Source organism: Prionailurus bengalensis, chromosome A3 (assembly GCF_016509475.1).
Source record: "Prionailurus bengalensis isolate Pbe53 chromosome A3, Fcat_Pben_1.1_paternal_pri, whole genome shotgun sequence".
Lineage (NCBI taxonomy): Eukaryota > Metazoa > Chordata > Mammalia > Carnivora > Felidae > Prionailurus > Prionailurus bengalensis.
Window position 1 is genome coordinate 23,684,003 of NC_057354.1, and position 21,093 is coordinate 23,705,095.

The 21,093-nt window shown below is 48.1% G+C and overlaps 1 protein-coding gene across 1 annotated transcript in view; it reads left to right on the forward strand.

Moving 5' to 3' along the window:
* The window catches only part of LOC122467045 (fer-1-like protein 4), a 33,926-nt gene extending 13,199 nt beyond the window's left edge, over positions 1-20,727 (forward strand). Inside the window, exons 21-44 of the mRNA XM_043553303.1 lie at positions 1-153; positions 1,031-1,184; positions 1,310-1,434; positions 1,850-1,984; positions 2,111-2,284; positions 2,736-2,852; positions 2,985-3,146; positions 9,277-9,475; positions 9,618-9,676; positions 9,753-9,884; positions 10,717-10,759; positions 10,853-10,959; positions 11,036-11,173; positions 11,269-11,385; positions 15,194-15,321; positions 15,521-15,691; positions 16,112-16,266; positions 16,846-17,006; positions 17,565-17,650; positions 18,815-18,913; positions 19,155-19,396; positions 19,839-20,116; positions 20,213-20,313; positions 20,410-20,727. Coding sequence (XP_043409238.1) covers positions 1-153; positions 1,031-1,184; positions 1,310-1,434; positions 1,850-1,984; positions 2,111-2,284; positions 2,736-2,852; positions 2,985-3,146; positions 9,277-9,475; positions 9,618-9,676; positions 9,753-9,884; positions 10,717-10,759; positions 10,853-10,959; positions 11,036-11,173; positions 11,269-11,385; positions 15,194-15,321; positions 15,521-15,691; positions 16,112-16,266; positions 16,846-17,006; positions 17,565-17,650; positions 18,815-18,913; positions 19,155-19,396; positions 19,839-20,116; positions 20,213-20,313; positions 20,410-20,614 — 3,441 coding nt within the window. The 3' untranslated portion in view covers positions 20,615-20,727. The remainder of the gene's footprint in view (positions 154-1,030; positions 1,185-1,309; positions 1,435-1,849; positions 1,985-2,110; positions 2,285-2,735; positions 2,853-2,984; positions 3,147-9,276; positions 9,476-9,617; positions 9,677-9,752; positions 9,885-10,716; positions 10,760-10,852; positions 10,960-11,035; positions 11,174-11,268; positions 11,386-15,193; positions 15,322-15,520; positions 15,692-16,111; positions 16,267-16,845; positions 17,007-17,564; positions 17,651-18,814; positions 18,914-19,154; positions 19,397-19,838; positions 20,117-20,212; positions 20,314-20,409) is intronic.
* The last annotated feature ends 366 nt before the right edge of the window (positions 20,728-21,093 follow it).

Here is a 21,093-nt window from a genome sequence, read left to right on the forward strand (position 1 = left end):
CCCCAGCCACCCCTCCCAGATGTGCTAGTCTGGATGCTCAGTGGGCGGCGCCGAGTGGCCTGGGCCCGGATCCCTGCCCAGGATGTGCTGTTCTCTGTGGTCGAGGAGGAGCGAGGCCGGGACTGCGGGAAGATCCAGAGTCTGCTGCTCTCGGTGAGGGGTGTGGGTTGCTGGAGACTGGAGTGGGGTGAGGCTCCTAGGGTGGGGGCAGGGGCATGAGGTGGAAGGCTGTGGTTCCCATCAGGGTGTCCCCAAACTCTTTGTTGTATTTAAAAAAACTTAAAAGTTTCTTATTTAAAACTTTTTTTTCAATTAAAAAATTTTAAGTTATGAAATGTCTTATTTTAATTTTTAAATTTTTTACATTTAATATTTACTTAAAGATTATTATTCTTTTTAAAAGTATACGTGAACTCTTTTCAATTATCCTAAAAGCCAAAAGGAGATTGTACCTTTACCTAGGTCCACTTTGATGTGAGAAAAACACCAAGTTTTGTCAGCTCTGGGGCTGCACTGGCCCTTTTGCTGACCAGGCTCTGATAGACCGTCAGGTGACCAGAATGGGAGAGTGATGAGTCTGTTCCTTATAAGTACAGCTGGTTTGGGGGCAAAATGCTTCTAATCAAGGTGTCCCTGGAATAGATGCCAGCAAAGGTCCCTAGTGCTAAGAAGCAGTGACTGTTGGGGTAGGGAACAGGGCATCTAAATGGGTTGGGGCTCAGAGGACAGAGGGGGTAAGCGTGGGGTGTGGCAGTGAAGAGCTTAGAGTGCATTTTGGGGGAATGGGGTTTGGTATAGGAAGTGACGGTGTTGGGGCCAGAGGACTAGGTTATGGGAGTGTTCAGGGTAATGGGTACTGGATAGACGGCATGGAGTGGGGTGTACGGATAGGATACAGGGAGTACTCTTTGGCTTCGGCACTGGGAAGTGGTCTAGTGATACAGAGAGTATGGGCACACCCTGGGGGTGCAGGGACAGGTCTAGGGGGGTGGTAAGAGGTGGGCCCTAACATGCCACCTCCCTGCAATAGGCACCTGGGGCAGCTCCAGGCGAAGTCTGTGCCAAGCTGGAGCTCTTCCTGTGGCTAGGGCTGGGCAAACAAGCCAAGGCCTGCACCTCAGAGCTCCCCCAGGACCTGCTGCCCGAGCCCTCTGCGGGGCTGCCCCACCACCTGTGCCGGGATGGTGAGTACAGCTCGACACTTGCCTCACGTGTGGGGCTAGATGCTCAGCTGGGGTCTTGGAGGGGTCTGGGGTCAGGGACTCCGGTGGTCCCCTGAACAAACATCTCTTTCTTGCCCCCACCGCAGACTTCAGCTACTTCCAGCTCCGGGCCCACTTGTACCAGGCCCGAGGGGTGTTGGCAGCAGATGACAGTGGGCTTTCGGACCCATTTGCTCGAGTCCTCATCTCTACCCAGTGCCAGACCACACGGGTGAGGGCTACACTGGGATGTTGTGGGAAGCGGGGGGCTCTGGGAGACAGAGTGGGGTGAGGGCTGAGCTTTTCCTCAGGCCCTAAGTCTCTTTTCCTGCTCTGGATTTTCAGGACAGGATACTGGATTGAGCCGCCCTGGTTTAGAGGGTGGCGTAGAACTAGAGGGCCTTCTGGATGAGGAATTGTTTTGAGGGGTTGACTGTAGGATTAGCCCCAAGGGTGACAGTTTACAGTTAGGGGGACCAGGCTCCAACCCCACTCTGGCGGGCTGTTTCATCTTCACCACACTCTCCTTCGTTTTGTGATAAACAGCTGCTTAAAGTATCACTTCAGGGCAAGAGTGCTCATGTGGGATGTATGTTGGAGATTCCTTTGATGCCTGCCTTTGACTCCCTCTCTGCATGGCCCCCAAGGTCCTGGAGCAGACGCTGAGTCCCCTGTGGGATGAGCTCTTGGTGTTTGATCAGCTGATTGTAGATGGGAGGAGGGAGCATCTGCAGGAGGAGCCTCCATTAGTGGTCGTCAATGTCTTTGACCACAATAAGTTTGTGAGTGTGGCCTGGGTCCCATCTGTGTTCCCACCCCCGAGTGCCCCCCACTCCTCATCTTGATGCTCCCTTCCCCTGGCTCTGGAGCATCTTCTAGTTTTGTCTTAACTGCCCTGCTCTCTGCAGGGCCCCCCTGTGTTCCTGGGAAGGGCACTGGCCACCCCGAGGGTGAAGCTGACAGAGGACCCTTACCAACGCCCTGAGCTACAGTTCTTCCCCCTAAGAAAGGGGCCCCGGGCAGCTGGAGAGCTCATTGCCACCTTTGAACTCATTGAACTGGACTACAGTGGCCGGTTTGAGGTCAGAATACCCTGGCCTAGCCGGCACAGGCTGTGGACTCTTATATTCTATCAGGCTGTCTGCCTCCAGAGAATATGGAACATGGGCATGTCCTGGGATTACCCCTCCAAGTATTTTACCCCCAGAAAATGCAGGCTGCAGATCTGTCTTGCAGTCACCTCATTGGACTTCCCAACTTCAGGGAACATTAGAAGTACACATATCGTGGGTTCCTTTTGCCAGGCCTTCCACCCTACAGACAGACCCTAGGCTGCAGCTTGATCCTCATGCCTCAGACACCCACCTTCCTGTGCATGACTGCTTCCTGAGATATGCCCCTCCTGCCCATCCAGCCTTTTTAGTTCCTCTGGATTTATATTTCACTGGCAGCTCTCAATATCCCTTCCCCAAGCCCACATTTCCCTCCTTTGGCCTGATTCCTCCTTGACCTCTGATCTCTTGCCCCCTGCAGCCCTCAGTGCCCAGTGATGTAGAGCCCCAGGATCTGACACCACTGGCCGAGCCCCTCTCCGGGCGCCTGTCCCTGCCACCTAACGTGCGTCCAGTACTCAGGGAGTTCCGTGTTGAGGTATCGTCAGTCACATATCCCTCCCACCCCCACCACACACACACACACACACACACACACACACACACACACACACACCTGGGTGCCTTCTGTCAAGTGCAGGCCCCTGAATTTCTCACTTCCTGACCCCAGGTGCTGTTCTGGGGTCTGAGGGGTCTCGGCCGTGTGCATCTGTTTGAAGTGGAGCAGCCCCAGGTTGTGCTGGAGGTGGCTGGGCGACGTGTGGAGTCGGAGGTCCTGGCCAGTTACCGTGAGAACCCCAATTTCACTGAGCTTGTCAGGCATCTGACAGTGGTGAGGACATGGGCTGGGAGCAAGAAATGCTGGGTTAACAAGTGAAAGGGCAGTGGGATGGTGAATTCCTAGCCAGTCATCTTAGGTTAATCAAGGGATCAGCAAATATTTTTAAATTTATTTTTAAATTAATATTATTATTATTTTTAATTTACATCCAAATTAGTTAACATATAGTATAATGATAACTTCAGGAATAGAATTTAGTGATTCATCATTACATATAACACCCAGTGCTCATCCCAACAAATGTCCTCCTTAATGTCCCTTGCCCATTTAGCCCATCCCCCCACCCCAAACCCCTCCAGCAGCCCTCAGTTCGCTCTCTGTATTTAAGTCTCTTATGGTTTGTCTCCCTTCCTGTTTTTATACTGTTTTTGCTTCCCTTCCCTTATGTTCATCTATTTTATATCTTAAATTCCGCATAAGACTGAATCATATTTGTCTCTCTCTGACTGACTTATTTCACTTATTGCTAGAGTGATATACTCTAGTTCCATCCATGTTGTTGCAAATGGCAAGATTGCATTCTTTTTGATTTCCAAGTAATACTCCATTGTATATGTATACCACATCTTCTTCTTCTTCTTTTTTAATGCTTATTTTTGAGAGAGAGAGAGAGAGAGAGAGAGAGAGAGAGAGAGAACATGAGTGGGAGAGGGGCAGAGAGAGAGAGGAAGACACAGAATCCGAAGCAGGCTCCGGACTCCAAGCTGTCAGCCCAGAGCCTGATGCAGGGCTCAAACTCATGAACTGCGAGATCATGACCTGAGCCAAAGTCGGACACTTAACCAACTGAGCCACCCAGGCGCCATTCATCTTTATTCATTCATTATTCGATGGACATTTGGGCTCTTTCCATACTTTGACTATTGTTGATAGTGCTACTATAAACATTGGGGTGCATGTGCCCCTTTGAATCAGCTCTTCTGTATCCTTTGGATAAATACTTAGTAGTGCAATTGCTGGGTCGTAGGGTAGTTCTATTTTTAACTTTTTGAGGAACCTCCATACTATTTTCCAGAATGGCTGTACCAGTTTGCATTCCCACCAGCAGTGCAAAAGGGTTCCTCTTTCTCTGCAGCCTTGTCAACATCTGTTGTTGCCTGAGCTGTTAATGTTGCCATCTTGACAGGTATGAGGTGGTATCTCATTGTGGTTTGGATTTGTATTTCCCTGATGATGAGTGATGTTGAGCATTTTTTCATGTGTCTGTTAGCCATCTGGATGTCTTCTTTGGAAAAGTATCTATTCATGTCTTCTGCCTGTTTCTTCACTGGATTATTTGTTTTTTGGGTGTTGAGTTTGATCAGTTCTTTATAAAGATATAACCCTTTATCTGATATGTCATTTGCAAATATCTTCTCCCATTCTGTCAGTCGCCTTTTAGTTTTGCTGATTGTTTCCTTCGCTGTGCAGAAGGTTTTTATTTTGATGAGGTCCCTATAGTTCATTTTTGCTTTTGTTTCCCTTGCCTCTGGAGACATGTCAAGTAAGAAGTTGCTGCAGCCCAGGTCACAGAGGTTGTTGACTGTTTTCTCCTCTAGGATTTTGATGGCTTCTTGTCTTACATTTAGGTCTTTCATCCATTTTGAGTTTCTTTTTGTGTATGGTATAAGCAAGTGGTCCAGGTTCATTCTTCTGCATGTTGTTGTCCAGGTTTCCCAACACCATTTGCTGAAGAGACTGTCTTTTTTCCATTGCATTCTTTCCTGCTTTGTCAAAGATTAGTTGGCCGTACATTTATGGGTCCATTTCTGGTTCTCTATTCTGTTCTATTGATCTATGTGTCTTTTTTTTTAAATAAAAAATTTTTTTAATGTTTATTTTTTGAGAGAGAGAGTGTGAGTCAGAGCACAAGCAGAGGAGGGGCAGAGAGGGAGGGAGACACAGAATCCAAAGCAGGCTCCAGGCTCTAAGCTGTCAGCACAGAGCCCGATGTAGAGCTTAAACCCAAGAACCACGAGATAATGACCTGAGCTGAAGCCGAACACTCAACTGACTGAGCCACCCAGGTACCCCTATGTGTCTGTTTTTGTGCCAGTACCATACTGTCTTCATGATTACAGCTTTGTAATACAGCTTGAAGTCTGGAGCAAATTTTCTATAAAAAGACAGATAGTAAATATTTTAGGCTTTGTGGGCCAAACAGTTTCAGTTGCAATTACTCAACTCTAATAGTAGCATGAAAACAGACATAAACAGCAAGTAAATGAATAAGTATGACTGTGTTCCAATAGAACTTTATTTATAAAAACAGGCAGTGGGCCAGATTTGGCTTACAGGTTATAGTTTGCTGATCTCTGGATTAATCCATGAACTGGTGGTACTCTCTTGGCTCTGTTGAATGAGTGGCTTAGGTAAGTGTCATGCAATATAGGTCACAAAGAATCTATCTAGTGTCTGAGACACCAGGGGCAAAGAAATGCATTCTTTGTATAATTTGTAATTTCTGTAGTATGGACTTTGGATTCAAATTCTGGCAGTGCCACTTAGGAGCTTGTCAAATCACTTGTCTTAGTTGAGCTTTAGTGTTTTGTTTGTTTAATGATGTTTTTAAAGCTTATTTATTTATTTTGAGAGAGAGAGTGCTAGCACAGTGGGGGAGAGGCAGAGGAGAAAGAGAGAGAGAATCTCAAGCAGGCTCGGTGCTGACAGTGCAGAGCCTGATGATGCAGGGCTCAAACTCATGAACCATGAGATCATGACCTGAGCTGAAACCCAGAGTCAGACCCTTAACTGATTGAGCCACCCAGGCGTCCCTATTTGTTTGTATAAAAGAAAAACCTATTTCTGATTTGAAGAAATGTTGAAGATTGAAGGAAATACATCAAATGCTTCTTGCAGGAGTGCTATAGGGAGCCAGTGAGAGAAAGGATCTTGGTGAAAGGGCTTTGTAAACTGAAAAGTGCTGTGCCTATGTGAGGGGGAGACCGGGACAAAGCATAGTGGTTCCAGACTGCAAGGGGGTAAAACCCCACCAGAACAAACAAACACAAAACAAAAACAACAAAAACCCTAACACATTCTTGACTCTGTTTCACCTGCAGGAGTTTTCAGTTTGGAAACTTCATTGTGCTATAAGATGGTGAAGCTGGAAGCAGTTTGCTCATTGAACTTCTAGGGAGTGTTCCCTTTCATTTCTTATTTCACAGTGCAAATTGAGGAAATCATATCCCTGTCTCCACCTCTCTCCATTGTGCACTTGAAAAGAATGACTAAGTATTCTTCTGTTGTTTAGGTAGAGTGACCTATAGATGTCAGTTAGGTCAGGCTGGGTTAATAGTGTTATGCAAGCCTTCTTAAAAAAAGCCTTCTTTAGGGGCGCCTGTGTGGCTCAGTCAGTTGAGCATCTGACTTCAGTTCAGGTCATGATCTCACAGTTCGTGGGTTTGAACCCCACATCAGGCTCTGTGCTGACAGCTGAGAGCCTGAAGCCTACTTCAGATTCTGTGGCTCCCTCTCTCTGCCCCTCCCCTGCTCACACTCTCTCTCTCTCAAAAATAAACAAACACTTAAAAAAAGTAAAAAAAAAAAAAAAAAAAAAAAGCCTTCTTGAAGTGCCTGAGTGGTTCAGTCAGTTGGGCATTGGATCTTGATTTTGACTCAAGGTCATGATCTCATGGTTAGTGAGACTGAGCGAGTCGGACTCCATGCTGACAGCATGGGACCTGCTTGGGCTTCATTCCCTCTCCCAATCTCACTCTCTCTCTCTCTCAAAATAAATAAATAAACAATGAAAAAAAAAGCCTTCTTGGTGATTTTCTAACTAGTTGTTCCATCTGTTATTGAGAATATGATATTGAAGTCTCCAGCTATTATTGTTGAATCGTTTTTTTTTTTTCCCTTCAATTTTGTCACAGTCTACTTGTATTTTGAGGTTCTGTTGTTAGGTACATATATGTTTACAATTGTTATAGCTTCCTACGAGTTGATCTGTTTATCATCATAAAATGTCCGTCTTTGCCTCTAGTAAAATTTTGTGTCTTAAAGTCCATTTTGTCTGATAGTAAAGCCATTCCAGCTCTCTATGATTACTGGATGCATGATGTATCTTTCCCCATCCTTTTCCTCTCAACCCATATGTGTCTTTTTAAAGAGTATCTTTTAGCACGTAGTTGCATATTAAAAAAAAAATCCATTGACAATCTCTGCCTTTTGCTTAAAGTGTTTAATAAAGTCAATGTGAAGTGTTGGGGTCCGGGAGCTAACGGTCAAGAAAGAATTCTTGAGACATCTTTGGTGCAAAACAGGTGGTTTTATTAAAGCACAGGGACAGGAATTGTGGGCAGAAAGGGCTGCACTGGGGTTGTGAGGAGTGACTGATTATATACCTTCAGGTTGGAAGAGGGTTAGGAATAGTGTAAATCTCTGAGGAATTTGGAAGCCAAGTTTCCAGGACCTTGAGGGGCTAGCTGCTGTTAGGATAAGGTCATTTACTACTGTCTGGTAAAACCTTAGTCACGATATCAGATGATATCAGTGGGCCATTTGCTTGGAGGATGACTGCTAACATATATCTTTGGGGGTGGGGTAGAATAAAGGAAGTTTCCAAAGGGATTTTTACAGGTAAGGCTAATGTCAAGCTAAGGTTGCCTTTTGCCTCTAGCAATAGAGGCAGTTGAGTTCCTGAAGAAAGGTCACCCTGCCTGTCTTAAGCACTTTGCCAAGGCAAAGGAAATTTAATTTTTTTCTGCATTTCTTTTGTCTTTGTTTTACCAATCAAAGTCACATTTGATGTTATTATTGACATGGTTGGGATTTACATCTGCCATTTTGCTATTTGTTTTCTTTTTCTTTTTTCTTTTTTTTAATGTTTATTTATATTGAGAGAGAGAGATACAGAGCACTTGCGGGTGTAGCCACACACTGAAGAAAAAGTTCTCAGACTCTTAGACGGAGCGGACATGCAGGGCTGCCTCTGCCAGTGAAACAGCAGCAAACTGCACTTGGTCTTTATTTCATGTTCGCCAGATATAAACATCAAAGAATGTCAAAGCATGGGAGGAAAACACAAAGAGCCTCCACACATAGACCAAAGACACATCTGGTGTTTACGTGAAAGCATGCAGAGAAGATGTGCAGTTTCAAGGACTGCTAGGCAATTGCAGTGGGTCTGGTTCCTAACTGGCTCCTGGGAGATCGTGGGGCTCTGGATCTTGTAGTGCTATCGCATTCGACAGCCTTGAGACCAGAACATTGCTGACATTTCAGCAATTACCCCATTTACTTTCCCAGGGCTTACGATACACTCTCTAAAAATAACTCCACAAGCAGGGGAGGGGCAGAGAGAGAGAGGGAGAAAGAGAATCCCAAGTAGACTCCATGCCAGCCAGCGCAGAGCCTGACAGTGGGGCTCGATCCTACAAACTGTGAGATCATGACCTGAGCCTAAACCAAGAGTCAGCCTTTCAACTGACTGAGCCACCTAGGCCCCCCTGGTATTTGTTTTCTATATGTCTCATATATTTTTTTGTTCCTCTGTTACCGCTTTCTTTTGTATTAAATAGATATTTATTAGTGTACTACTTTAATTCCTTTGTTGATCTTTGCTTAGTAGTTGCTCTAGGGATCGCAGTATGTGTGCTGATTTTTCACAATCTACTTCAGATTAATACTAATTCAATTACAGTAAAATTTTTCTCTATTATAGGGCCATTCCTTCTTCCCTCCTTTGTGTGATAATTGTCACATATGTATAAAATAAACCCAACAATACAGTATTTTAATTTTTCCCTCCCTCTTAGGATCCATTGATAGATATAGAATTCCCATATTAAAGGGCATACATATTGCTACGGCTTTAAATCTACATTAGCAAACTGAGCATTGATCCTTCATATAATAACAACCACCACCACCACATGTTTCTGATAGCACTTTGTTGGCTCCAAAGTAGTTTTGTATCTATTATGTCTTTTGATATTTACAACAGTCTTTTGAGTGCAGGATCGTATCCCTTTTTGGCCAGGGAAACAGGCTTGGTGACTTACCAGACATGACACAATGAGGCTGTGGCAGAGCTGAGCTGGGAAAGCAGCTTTAGCTCCACTGTTCTGTCTGCCTGTGCTGCTGCCTCTCCCTCCTCCCCAGGTCTTCAGAGACCCAGTTTCTCTCTCCCCACCCCCAGGACCTGCCTGAGCAGCCTTACCTACAGCCCCCACTCAGCATCCTGGTGATCGAGCGCCGGGCCTTTGGCCGCACCGTGCTTGTGGGTTCCCATGTTGTCTCCCACATGCTGCGATTCATACTCCGGGCTCATGAGGATCCCCCCAAGGAGGAAGGAGAAGAGGAAGAGACAGTGGACCTAGTGCCTAAGGGACCAAAAGGTAAGGGGCCTTCCTTCCCCTTAAGGGCCACCAGACAGAAGCCCCTCAGTTCCCCGGTTGAGATGGCTCCAGGGGACCCTCCCGTGGGGCATGAAGTCTGACTTCACCTGACCTCCTCCTGGTGTCATTTCCTCTTTCCCAGGACAGAGGTCTCTGGATCCCTCCTTGGCTGAAGTGCGGATGCCCAGACGGCTTCTCAAGGTGATGGGGTATGGAAATGGGTGGAGAAGGGACTGGGTGATGCTGGGTTAGGGGCGCTCAGTTCTCTCTTCCTCAGGCTCCTCTGAAGAAGCTCCCTTTGAGAAGCCTCCTGAACCAAGGCCCCGAGCTGGAGGAAGACATCCCAGATCCTGAAGAGCTTGACTGGTGGTCCAAGTACTATGCCTCTCTGCAGGAGCTCCAGGGGCAGGTGGGTGCAGAGGCGGGTCCCAGACTGCAGCTGGAGGCCCAGGGGTATAAATGGCAAGAAGGATCTCATCAGATGTGGAGCTCCACAACTTTTCAGAGCTCTTCATTGCATGTCTTTTCTTACCTTCATAATAGTTCTGGAAGCTGATAATTACTGACAGCTGTGCTGTCAGAAATATCATGTGAACTACATATGTAGTTTTAACTTTTAAAGTGGACAAATTAAAAAAAAAAGTAAAAGGAAAGAGGTGAAATGGACTTTAATAATATATTTTATTTAACCTAATATATCTAAAATATTCCAACAAGTAACCTTTATAAAAAACAATGGAACAGGGGCGCCTGGGTGGCGCAGTCGGTTAAGCGTCCGACTTCAGCCAGGTCACGATCTCGCGGTCCGTGAATTCGAGCCCCGAGTCAGGCTCTGGGCTGATGGCTCAGAGCCTGGAGCCTGCTTCCGATTCTGTGTCTCCCTCTCTCTCTGCCCCTCCCCCGTTCGTGCTCTGTCTCTCTCTGTCTCAAAAATAAACGTTAAAAAAATAAATAAATAAAAAAACAATGGAACATTTGACATTCTTATTTTATACTAAGTCTTTAAAATTTGGTATTTTACATTTATGGCACATCTCAATTTTCAATTTCAAGTGCTCACTAGACACACGGAGCTGGGGTTACTGTCTTGGGCAGTGCAGGACTAGCCAAACTGCTAGCCAAATGCAAGTGGTTCACATGGCTGAACTGGGACTAAGGTTTCCCAACTCCCTATCCTGGAAAAGGGGTAGATTAAGGAGGTGAAGGTAGGGAGGAATCTCTGACTTGCCCTTTGATTTCAGACCAACTTTGATGAGGATGAGATGGATGATCCTGGGGAGTCAGGTAGGAGATTTGGCTTTCTTGTTCCTACTCTGTGTGTCTCTCTCCCTCCCGTGACACGAGTATTTCAAATTGTGGCATTTCTGCTGTTCCCAGATGGGGTCAACCTCATTTCTGTGGATGGGGAGGTCCAAGACCAGGGTCGGGGTGAGGCTGAAGTTAAAGGCTCTGTGTCCCAGAAGAAAGCAATAGCCACCCTGAAGGTGAGTCGGGGTCAGAGAAAGGGGATTCTGCTAGGATTCTTGACATTGGTCTATCACTGAGGCCCTTGCCTTTCAGATCTACAACAGCACCCTGGAAGAAGAGTTTAACAACTTTGAAGACTGGCTGAATGTATTTCCCCTGTACCGAGGGCAAGGGGGCCAGGATGGAGATGCAGAGGAAGAAAGGTCTGGACACCTTGTGGGCAAGTTCAAAGTATGTTTGGGGAAGGAAGGGTGGCCAAGGAGTACAGGTGGGGAGGCAGGAGGAAGACTCTCTTCCCAGAGACTTTTCTGTCTTCCCCAAACCAGGGCTCGTTCCTTATTTACCCTGAATCAGAGGCAGTGTCGTTCTCTGAGCCCCAGATCTCCCGAGGGGTCCCACAGAACCGGCCGATTAAGCTCCTGGTCAGAGTATATGTGGTAAAGGTGAGCATCCGTCGCCCCAGCATGCCTCCAATTCCAGTGAAGGTAATGTACATGAAAGCTACAGACTGAGGGTTTGGAAGGAATCTCAGGGATTAGAGTCCACCTTCTTCATTTTTCAGGTGGGAAGTCTTAGGCACAAGTTAAAAGACTCCCCAGGGTTACAAAGCTCACACATGGTAGAACCAGACTTTAGAGCTTAGGTCTTCTGACTCCTTATTCATAGTTCTAAACCCTTAGTTTATAGAACGTGGAATATAACTCCAGGAAGAGCAGAGCTCTTAACCTCAAGTTTCACAACGGCTTGTCATCAAATACCTTCACACAGGGGAGAGGGGTAAAAAAAACAAAACAAAATAAAAAACAAACCTTCACACAGGTTCTTGCCTTGCTGTGGTTTTCACACAGCACTCAGCAGGGTCCTGAAGTTTCCCAAAAGGCATCTCAGGGAATGAGAGGAATGAGTGGGTTTCTCTGCCTACTTCGATCTCAGCACCGGAATAGATTCTGTGTTTCTACCTGGTTTAAATATAAGGATTATGACTAAGACATAATTTAAATAAATGTTTTGTGGCACATCCTAGTGCATAATTCGATAGTAGGAGTCATCTTGATCTTCTGCTTCTCGCAGTATCACAGACTAGATGGTTGGAAATAACTTCCTGATGTAATTCATCTAGAAATGCTAGATAAACAATCTTAAATGAATGCTAAGCTCATAAGAAAGGGAATCCCCAGTGGATCTAAGATGAAGAGGCAGAAGGAATCCCACGTGGAAGCCCTGAAACACAGGTTGTCTTGAGAGGTTTGTCTATACCTGGACCCAGAGGCTTAGGTTCTAATAGCCTGTCTAAGATGGGAGCCACAGCCAAGACCCTCGCATGAAGCAGCACCCAGTGAGGGCTCTGCTCTTAGTGAAAGGTGGGCAAGAGGAATTCTACTCACTGGAAAAGAAGCTTGTTAGGTAAATGGTCTGTTTCAGCCTCTTCTCCAACTGGGGGAAGTAGAAAACAATGTCTTCCCTGAGAATTTATAATTAGAGTTTTGCTCTCACATTGATTTAAGACTTGAATTTATATTATCTGCTCACTCCAGAAAACTCAAAGCTGAGAAATTGGCTTAAAATGGTCCCAAGTTTTCCCTGGTTTCATAGATTTAGACAGCTAAGTTTGGGCTCACAATCCCAAATTAAAAAAGAAAAAAAGAAAAAAAAACTATGAGAAAAAAAATGCCAGAAAAAAACAACACAAAGGAGAATGAAACTTTTAAGGGTTTTGGATGTTAGAATTTTCAAATATTAAAATGTAAAACAACCATCTAATATATTTCACAAATGGAGAACAAGAGGCTTTCAAGAGTGACTAGAAGTTTTGAAAATAATAAAATTAGGGGCACCTGGGTGACTCAGTCGGTTGGGCGTCCAACTCTTGATTTTGGCTCAGGTCATGATGCTTCAGTTGTGAGATCGAGCACTTCATGTGCTCTGCACTGAGCATGGAGCCTGCTTGGGATTTATTCTCTTTCTCTCTGCCCCTCCCCCACTTGTGTGTGCACGTGTGCTCTCTCTCTCTCTCAAAATAAATAAACATTAAAAAAAATAATAAAGTGGCTGCAGGTTGGTAGTTTGCCCAGGAAACTGTTAAAAGTAAAAGCAAGCCGTCTCTGGCAGAGAGCACGTGCAATTTGGGCCCTCAGGATGAGTTAAACCAAACATGAGTCATGGTAAAAAGTGCCAATATACAAAGAAACAAGCCACAATGAATAAGAATAGCAAAAATAACAACAGATTCAGACTCCCGGGGTCAGTGATATTGGAATGACCAGATAGAAAATATAAATAACTATTAGAGAATGTTTAAAGAAATAAAGAATATATTAAAATACATAAGGAACAAGAGATTAAATTAAAAATAAACAGCCAATTTGAAGGAGTAGATAGAACTTTTAGAAATTAGATTTTTTAATATTTTTGAGAGAGAGCGAGCATGAGCAGGGGAGGGGCAGAGAGAGAGGGAGACACAGAATCCGAAGCAGGCTCCAGGCTCTGAACTGTCAGCACAGAGCCTGATGTGGGAGCTCGAACCCACAAACCATGAGATCATGACCTGAGCCCAAGTTGGTTGCTTAACCACCTGAGCCACCCAGGTGCCCCAAGAATTTTTAGAAATTAAAAGCATAATTTAAAAAATTTGGGGGGGGGGAGGGGCGCCAGGATGGTTCAGTCAGTTGGTCATCCAACTTCAGCTCAGGTCATGATCTATCTGTTCATGAGTTCAAGCCCCGCATCGGGCTCTGTGCTGACAGCTCAGAGTCTGGAGCCTGTTTCAGATTCCGTGTCTCCCTCTCTCTGCCCCTCCCCCACTTGTACTCTGTCTCTCTCTCCCTCAAAACATAAACACTTAAAATTTTTTTCTTAATTAAAAAAAAACAGACACATTTTTATTTTAATTTTTATTTATTTTTGAAAGAGAGAGAGAGAAAAAAAAAAGAATGAGCAGGGGAGGGGCAGAGAAAGAAGGAGTCAGAATCTGAAGCAGGCTCCAGGCTCTGAACTGTCAGCACAGAGCTGGATGCAGGGCTCGAACTCATGAACCGTGAGATCATGACCTGAGCTGAAGTCGGACGCCCAACCGACTGAGCCACCTAGGCGCCCCAAAAGTCTAATATTTAAAATTAAAAACTCAGTGGTGGAGCAAAAGATATGAACAAACACCTCACCAAAGAAAATACACAAGGTGAATAAGCACATCCAAAGATGCTCAACACGCCTAGTTATCAGGGAAATGCAAATTAAAACCACGATGAGCTACAGTTTTGCCTATGCTAGAATGGCTAAAATAAAAAAGATTGACAATACCAAGTGTTTATAAAGATGTGGAGCAACCGGAATGCTCATTCACTGTAGACAGGAGGGTAAAAAACACTAAAATATATTCGTGTATATAAATTATACTTCAATAATTTATGCATAGGTTATATATTTACTACATTATGTAGTTACCAAAACAGAAAAGTAACTTTAATACATACGGTTAAAAAACATGCAAAATGGTGCTATATATTGCTTCAGGATGCATGCATATGTAGTAAAAGTATTTTTACTTTTTTTGTGTGAGTCATAAACCTCAAGTAAAGGGTTCTGGCAACTTCAGTGATGAAAAGGAAATTAAATCAGGTAAGGGGATTCAGGGAGTTTCCATTTGTTGGTAGTGTTTTATTTATTAAGCTGGGCATACACATGTTCATTGTATTATTCTTTTTATATTAGTTAAAATATCTTTATCATTGAAAAAATAAAAGTGAACATAGAAAGTTATGATTTGAACATCAAAGTCCTATACATCTTTCCACATATTTTGTTTCATTTTATATTAAAAAAATTTTTTTAACATTTATTTTTGAGAGACAGAGTGAGACAGAGCATGAGTGGGACAAGGGCAGAGAGAGGGAGACACAGAATCTCAAACAGGCTCCAGGCTCCGAGCTGTCAGCACAGAGCCTGATGCAGGGCCTGAACCCACAGACTGCAAGATCATGACCTGAGCCAAAGTCTGACGCTTAACCGATTGAGCCACCCAGGCTCCCCTCATTATATTTTTCATTATACCTATTTGCATGTCTTAAATATTTCGTAATTAACTTAAAAGAAGAAAAAAGTCATCTTGTGCAACCTTTCAGTTGATTCCTCGTGGTGCGAGATACCTCCTCGGTAACTTCTTGCTTACACATAACCTGAGATTTGGTCCAGCAAGGGTAACCTTGGGTTATGACAGTGACACTTCTCTCAGCCCCACCCACATTGTCCCCCTAGGCTACCAACCTGGCTCCTGCGGACCCCAATGGCAAGGCAGACCCTTACGTGGTGGTGAGTGCTGGCCGGGAGCGGCAGGACACCAAGGAGCGCTACATCCCCAAGCAGCTGAACCCCATCTTTGGAGAGTGAGGCTGGGCCCTGGGCTTGGGAATGGGAGCACCTTTACCATCTGACCCTGTGGCCCAAGGCATCCCATTCAGGCAGCTGGCATGGTGATGGTGAGGGAATGGACAGAGGCTGCTGAGCCCCCTGGAACCCCTGTCCCCCAATCAGACCATCTCCTAGGGCATGGAGGTGTCCTCAGCCATTCTCTCTCCTGGCCAGGGTGCTGGAGCTCAGCATCTCTCTTCCTGCGGAGCCAGAGCTGACTGTGGCCGTGTTTGATCACGACCTTGTGGGTTCTGACGACCTCATCGGGGAGACCCACATTGATCTGGAAAACCGATTCTATAGCCATCACAGGGCGAACTGTGGGCTGGCCTCCCAATATGACACGTGAGTCCCACAGACCCTCAGGAGCCATTCTGAGTCTGACCGAAGACATTTAAGGTCACATTCTTGTTGATGTCCCCAGATCCTTTGATTTCATAGAAGGGGACCTCCCTATGACCAGGACCTTATAGCATAGTGGTCAATACCTGGGCTTGGGATTTGGTATCCTATAATAAGTCATTTGATCTCTCTGAGCCTCAGTTTCCTCATCTGCAAAATGGAGATAATATCAGTTATCTCCTCCATTGGAGCATGGGCAATACATCTTGGATTTTCTTGGTTACCATAAGCAAGGACTAATCTGTCTTGTACTGGAGTTATGAACCTGGATCCTATGTCTTCAAGGGTCCCCATCCCTGCCCCTGTGCCCACCTGTGTCCATATGCTGACTCCAACTGAAGCATTTTCCCTTTCTGCCCTCAGGGATGGGTACAATGCCTGGCGTGATGCGCTCCAGCCTTCCCAGATCCTGGCGGGGCTGTGCCAACGCTGTGGCCTCCCTGGCCCTGAATACCGAGCCGGGGCTGTCAAGGTGGGCAGCAAAGTCTTTCTGACATCGCCTGAGACCCTGCCCCCAGGTACCAGCCCCTCTCTGACGGACACTCCATAGGGAGCAAGATTGTTAAGGTACAGGGGCCCCGTGGTGCCCACTCTAGTGTGTCCCCCAAAAGAACTTGCCTCCTTCTGCAAGCAGAGGTGGTGAGTTTGGCTAAGGATGAGATTCTTGGATGGTGGGGAGAAAATGGTCTTTGTTGGTGAGCATGATCCCCAAAGAGTCAAAGTGGACCCCTCAGAGCCATAGCTAATCAAGTTTCCAGAACATAGGGTGGCCCACATAGGGGTCCCACATGACAAAATGTAGCTGCAGAATTGAGCTCACACCTCATAAGTGGCTGGTGGTCTTTCTCTAAACAGAGTCTGTGCAAAGTCATAGCCCCTCCAATCCCACTGTCCTTCCACTGCTGGATTTTTACAGGCAAAAGTTGTTAGAGAAGCATCTCCCCACTTTCTGTGCCTTGTGGACCTGACCTCCCGGACCATGGGCTTTGTCCAACAAAGCAGCTGCCTCAGCTTTGCACTTCTGTTGAGGGGTGGGAGTGGAAAGTGGGAGATTCGGGACCTGTGAGGGACCCAAGCTCATACACCTCTCCTCGCAGGTAGGGGGGGCCCCAAAGTGGCAAGCGAGGTCCCCGAGGAGGTACAGGCATTGCTGGTGCTGCGGCGCTGGCAAGAGATGCCGGAGCTTGGGATCCAGCTGGTGCCCGAGCATGTAGAAACTCGGCCCCTCTACCATCCCCGCAGCCCAGGGCTGCTGCAGGTGAGGGAGGGCTCAGCACCCAACCCCAGAACCCCCGGGGTTCCCAGAATCAGGACTCCCACCTGCTCCTGGACCCTGGGCCCTCAGGATGCACCTTCCCCAACACCTTTAACTGGGCACTGCACTCCCACTTCTGATTCTGGCTCCTGATCCTGATTCCCAGCATCCCCACTCCAGTCTTAGACCCCCATCCTGGACTCCATACCTCCACCTTGACTTTGGTCCTGCAGGATCCCCACCCCTGGCCACCAAGGGGTCAGACCTGGCACTCTGGATCTGACCTCAACCCCAGGTCCCTAGGCTCTGGACTTTGGGAACACCAGATCGTACTTTTGATCTCAACCTTCCACTCCCAGGGCCTTATCCTTAACCTAACCTTAGACCTGGAACCCCCACTTCAGACCCCCACCTTCGACCTCATCCTCCAGGATCTGCCTGACTGTGCCCTCTTGACTCCAGCTCCTCTCCACCTGGGGCAAGGCACAGCCTCTGGCCACAAGGCTATCACGGGAGGTGGGGACCTCAGCAAACCCCTTCAGCCTGGTCCTGTGTTCCCAGGGATCCCTTCACATGTGGATTGACATCTTCCCCCGCGATGTGCCTGCCCCACCCCCAGTTGACATCAAGCCTCGGCAGCCCATCAGGTGAGTTCTGGCCCTGCCTCCCCTGGGGCAGGCACATTTGGACTGCCAGTACCAGGGCTCTCTGAAAACCTGGGCCTCCAGTGAAGCAGCCAGAGGCTGCTGAGCCAGCCTTTTCAACTAGGTGAGCTATTAGGTTCCCTTTCTTTTCTTAAGCCGCTGTGAGTTGGGTGTCTGCCCCCTTCCAACTGGAGCTGGTCTGAGTGGAGTTCTGCATAGGCTCTATGTACTTCAGATATTGTCAGCAATCTACACTTTCCACCTCTGGGCTCTGCTTCCCTTGGGTTCACTCTCAGGGAGGCTTCTGCAGTCTGGGGGCAAGATGGCTGCTAATGGTACAAGGCTTATATCTCATCAACTGGACTACTTGAGCAGAAAAACAAACACCTGTTTGCCAGTAAAAGCAGAAGTCTCAGGGCTGACTCTCATTGGATCAGCATGCGTCAAATCCTGGTCTCTTAACCAACCCTTGTGGGTAGGGGGCTGTAATCCGCTCATTGGCTAACCCTGGGTGATGTCCTAGGTGATGTACCCACCTCTGGAGCCAGGTAGAGGTGAGTCTTCCCCACCAGAATCACACAGATTGACAGCATAGGGGTGAGGGTAGTGGGTGCTCACCAACACAAAATCATGGTGCCGTCAGCAAATGAGAGGAAATTGATGCTGGGTAAGAGAAAACAACAGATACCCAGAAAAATCCATGGCTATCTGGGGTAGAATCAGGAAAGCTGCCGCCCCTCCTTCTGCCACTCAGGGGCTGCATGCTCTCATCCCCACTCTGTAGCTCTCCCTCTCACTTGTCACTGCAAACTGGCTTTCTCTCCCTTGTGCCCTAAAACTTCAGCTTGCACATCACCCTGGCTCGTGGTGGCTCCAACTCCAAATGTGGTGGCGTTTGACGTTACTCAACCTTTCAGCATCCTGATTCAAAATTTATGGGGGAAACTTGGCCCAGCTTTGGTCAATAGACCATTCCTGGTGCCATCTGCTGTGGTGGGGGTGGTCAGTGATAGCTGGGACTGCCCATGTAAGTACCACAGACATCCTGATCACCCAGCTGGGCACATGGAAGTGCTCAATGAATGTCATGGCCATGGCCTAGGTGCTTCCTGCAGCCCCTCTCAAGACCCCAAGAGTCTGAAAACTCTCTTCTGATACCTCCCCCAGCTATGAGCTCAGAGTCATCATCTGGAACACAGAGGATGTGGTTCTGGATGATGTGAACCCACTCACTGGAGAGATGTCAAGTGACATCTATGTGAAAAGGTAAGCCTGTAGGCTAGGCCAGGCAAATGGCTGAGAACCAAGGTGAGACTGCAGTCAGGGGCATGGGCTTCAGGCTGAGCCACAGCCCTGTCTTCTGGGCCCTCTCTGGCACCTGAAGTTGGTGGAGGCCCCCCCCTCCTCCAGTGGTCAGGGGTTGGGGGGGGGGTTGGCGAGCTGGGTTCTGGGTTTGGCCCCAGTGCTGAAGCCTACTCTTCCGCCTGTACCTCTCTCCTGGCTCCAGCTGGGTGAAGGGACTGGAGCATGACAAGCAGGAGACAGACGTTCACTTCAACTCTCTGACTGGGGAGGGGAATTTTAACTGGCGCTTCGTGTTCCGCTTCGACTACCTGCCCACGGAACGGGAGGTGAGCGTCCGGCGCCGGCCTGGACCCTTCGCCCTGGAGGAGGCCGAGTTCCGGCAGCCAGCCGTGCTGGTCCTGCAGGTCTGGGACTATGACCGCATCTCTGCCAACGACTTCCTTGGTAGGGCTTTGCCTCCCTCCTACCTCAAACCCTGGCCCTACTTTCTGTCCTCATTGCCAGTGCCCCCTGGCCCTTGGTTCCCTATTGTAACCCAACCCTGAGTCCCGGGTTTCAGACCCTAGGTCACTAACCTTTCTGGCCTCATTACTGACCTCCGTTCCCACCCAAAGTCCCTGACTCAGTCTTCTGACGTGACCTGAACTCAGGTCACTTTGGACTCTGAAACCATGGCCCCACTTTGGCAGTCTGGTCCCATCCTTGGTCGTTTCACCAGGGTCTGACAACCTGCTGACGTGTGGCTGCGCTTGTGTGGCCCCCAGCTGTGGCGCACCACGTCTTAGTTCCTGATGCCCTGAGGCACAGTCCTGCTGTGGCTCCCCACCACCCCAGGCCCAGACAGACCTTGATCTCCTACCTAACCCAGAGAGCTCTGCACTCGCAGGATCCTTGGAGCTGCAGCTGCCAGACATGGTGCGGGGGGCCCGGGGCCCCGAGCTCTGCTCCGTGCGCCTGGCCCGCGATGGGGCAGGGCCAAGGTGCAACCTGTTTCGCTGCCGCCGCCTGCGGGGCTGGTGGCCCGTAGTGAAGCTGCGGGAGCCAGAGGATGAGGATCGGGAGCAGCGGGAGGTGCGAGCTGGCAAGAGGCAGAAGAAGAGGAGGAAGGGCCGGCCGGAAGACCTAGCGTTCACAGACCCTGGAGGCAGCGTCCACATCCTCACGGTGGGTGTGGCCGGGGCAGGGCCCCGGGTGGGTGGGGGTATGAGGTGGGGTCTGAGCCCACCTAAGAGCTCAGCCTCTGTTCCCTCCTTTCTCTAGGGGAAGGTGGAGGCAGAGTTTGAGCTGCTGACCGTGGAGGAGGCAGAGAAGCGGCCAGTGGGGAAGGGGCGGAAGGAGCCTGAGCCCTTGGAGAAGCCCAAGTGAGGGGCGACACAGGAGGCTGGGCCAGAGCCCGAGGTAGGTGGGGGCGGCCCAGGAGCTTCCTCATCATTCTGACACCACCTCTGTCCCCACAGCCGCCCTAAAACCTCCTTCAACTGGTTTGTGAATCCGCTGAAGACCTTTGTCTTCTTCATCTGGCGCCGGTACTGGCGCATCCTGGTGCTGCTGCTGCTGCTGGCATTGGTCACCATCTTCCTTCTCCTGGTCTTCTACACCATGCCCGGCCAGATCAGCCAGGTCATCTTCCGCCCCCTCCACCAGCCCCCTGACCCTAATTGACCCTGCACACTCTTCCCCTACCAACCGTATAACCTCTGGGGGTCCTTCTCACCAACATGACTGTTTGAGTTCACTGCTTTCTTCGAATGAACTTGACTGTGCCTCCACTCTGACACCTGAACATAGGCTGTGCATGATAATACAAGGGGCAGAAAACAGAGCTGCCCTTGGGTAACAGGTGCTGGGGATGGGTGGCTGCCACTAGGAAGAATGGGACCTGGCAGGAAGCTCAGGGCTCAGGCCGAGGACCCTGGCTGCCAAGCTGTCATGCCGAGTAGTCCACCTGTTGCTCCTGCTCCTGATAATGGCAGGGTCACTTAGTGACAGCTAAGCACTTTACAGACTTCATTAGCTTGTTTATTCTTCAACCCTGAGAGTAGGCATATCAGCCAGAACATTTTTGGTTGCAAGTAACAGAAATCCCAACCCTATTGGATTAAACAAAAAGGCAAAAAGGGCTTGGTGGGGGGGGGGGGGGC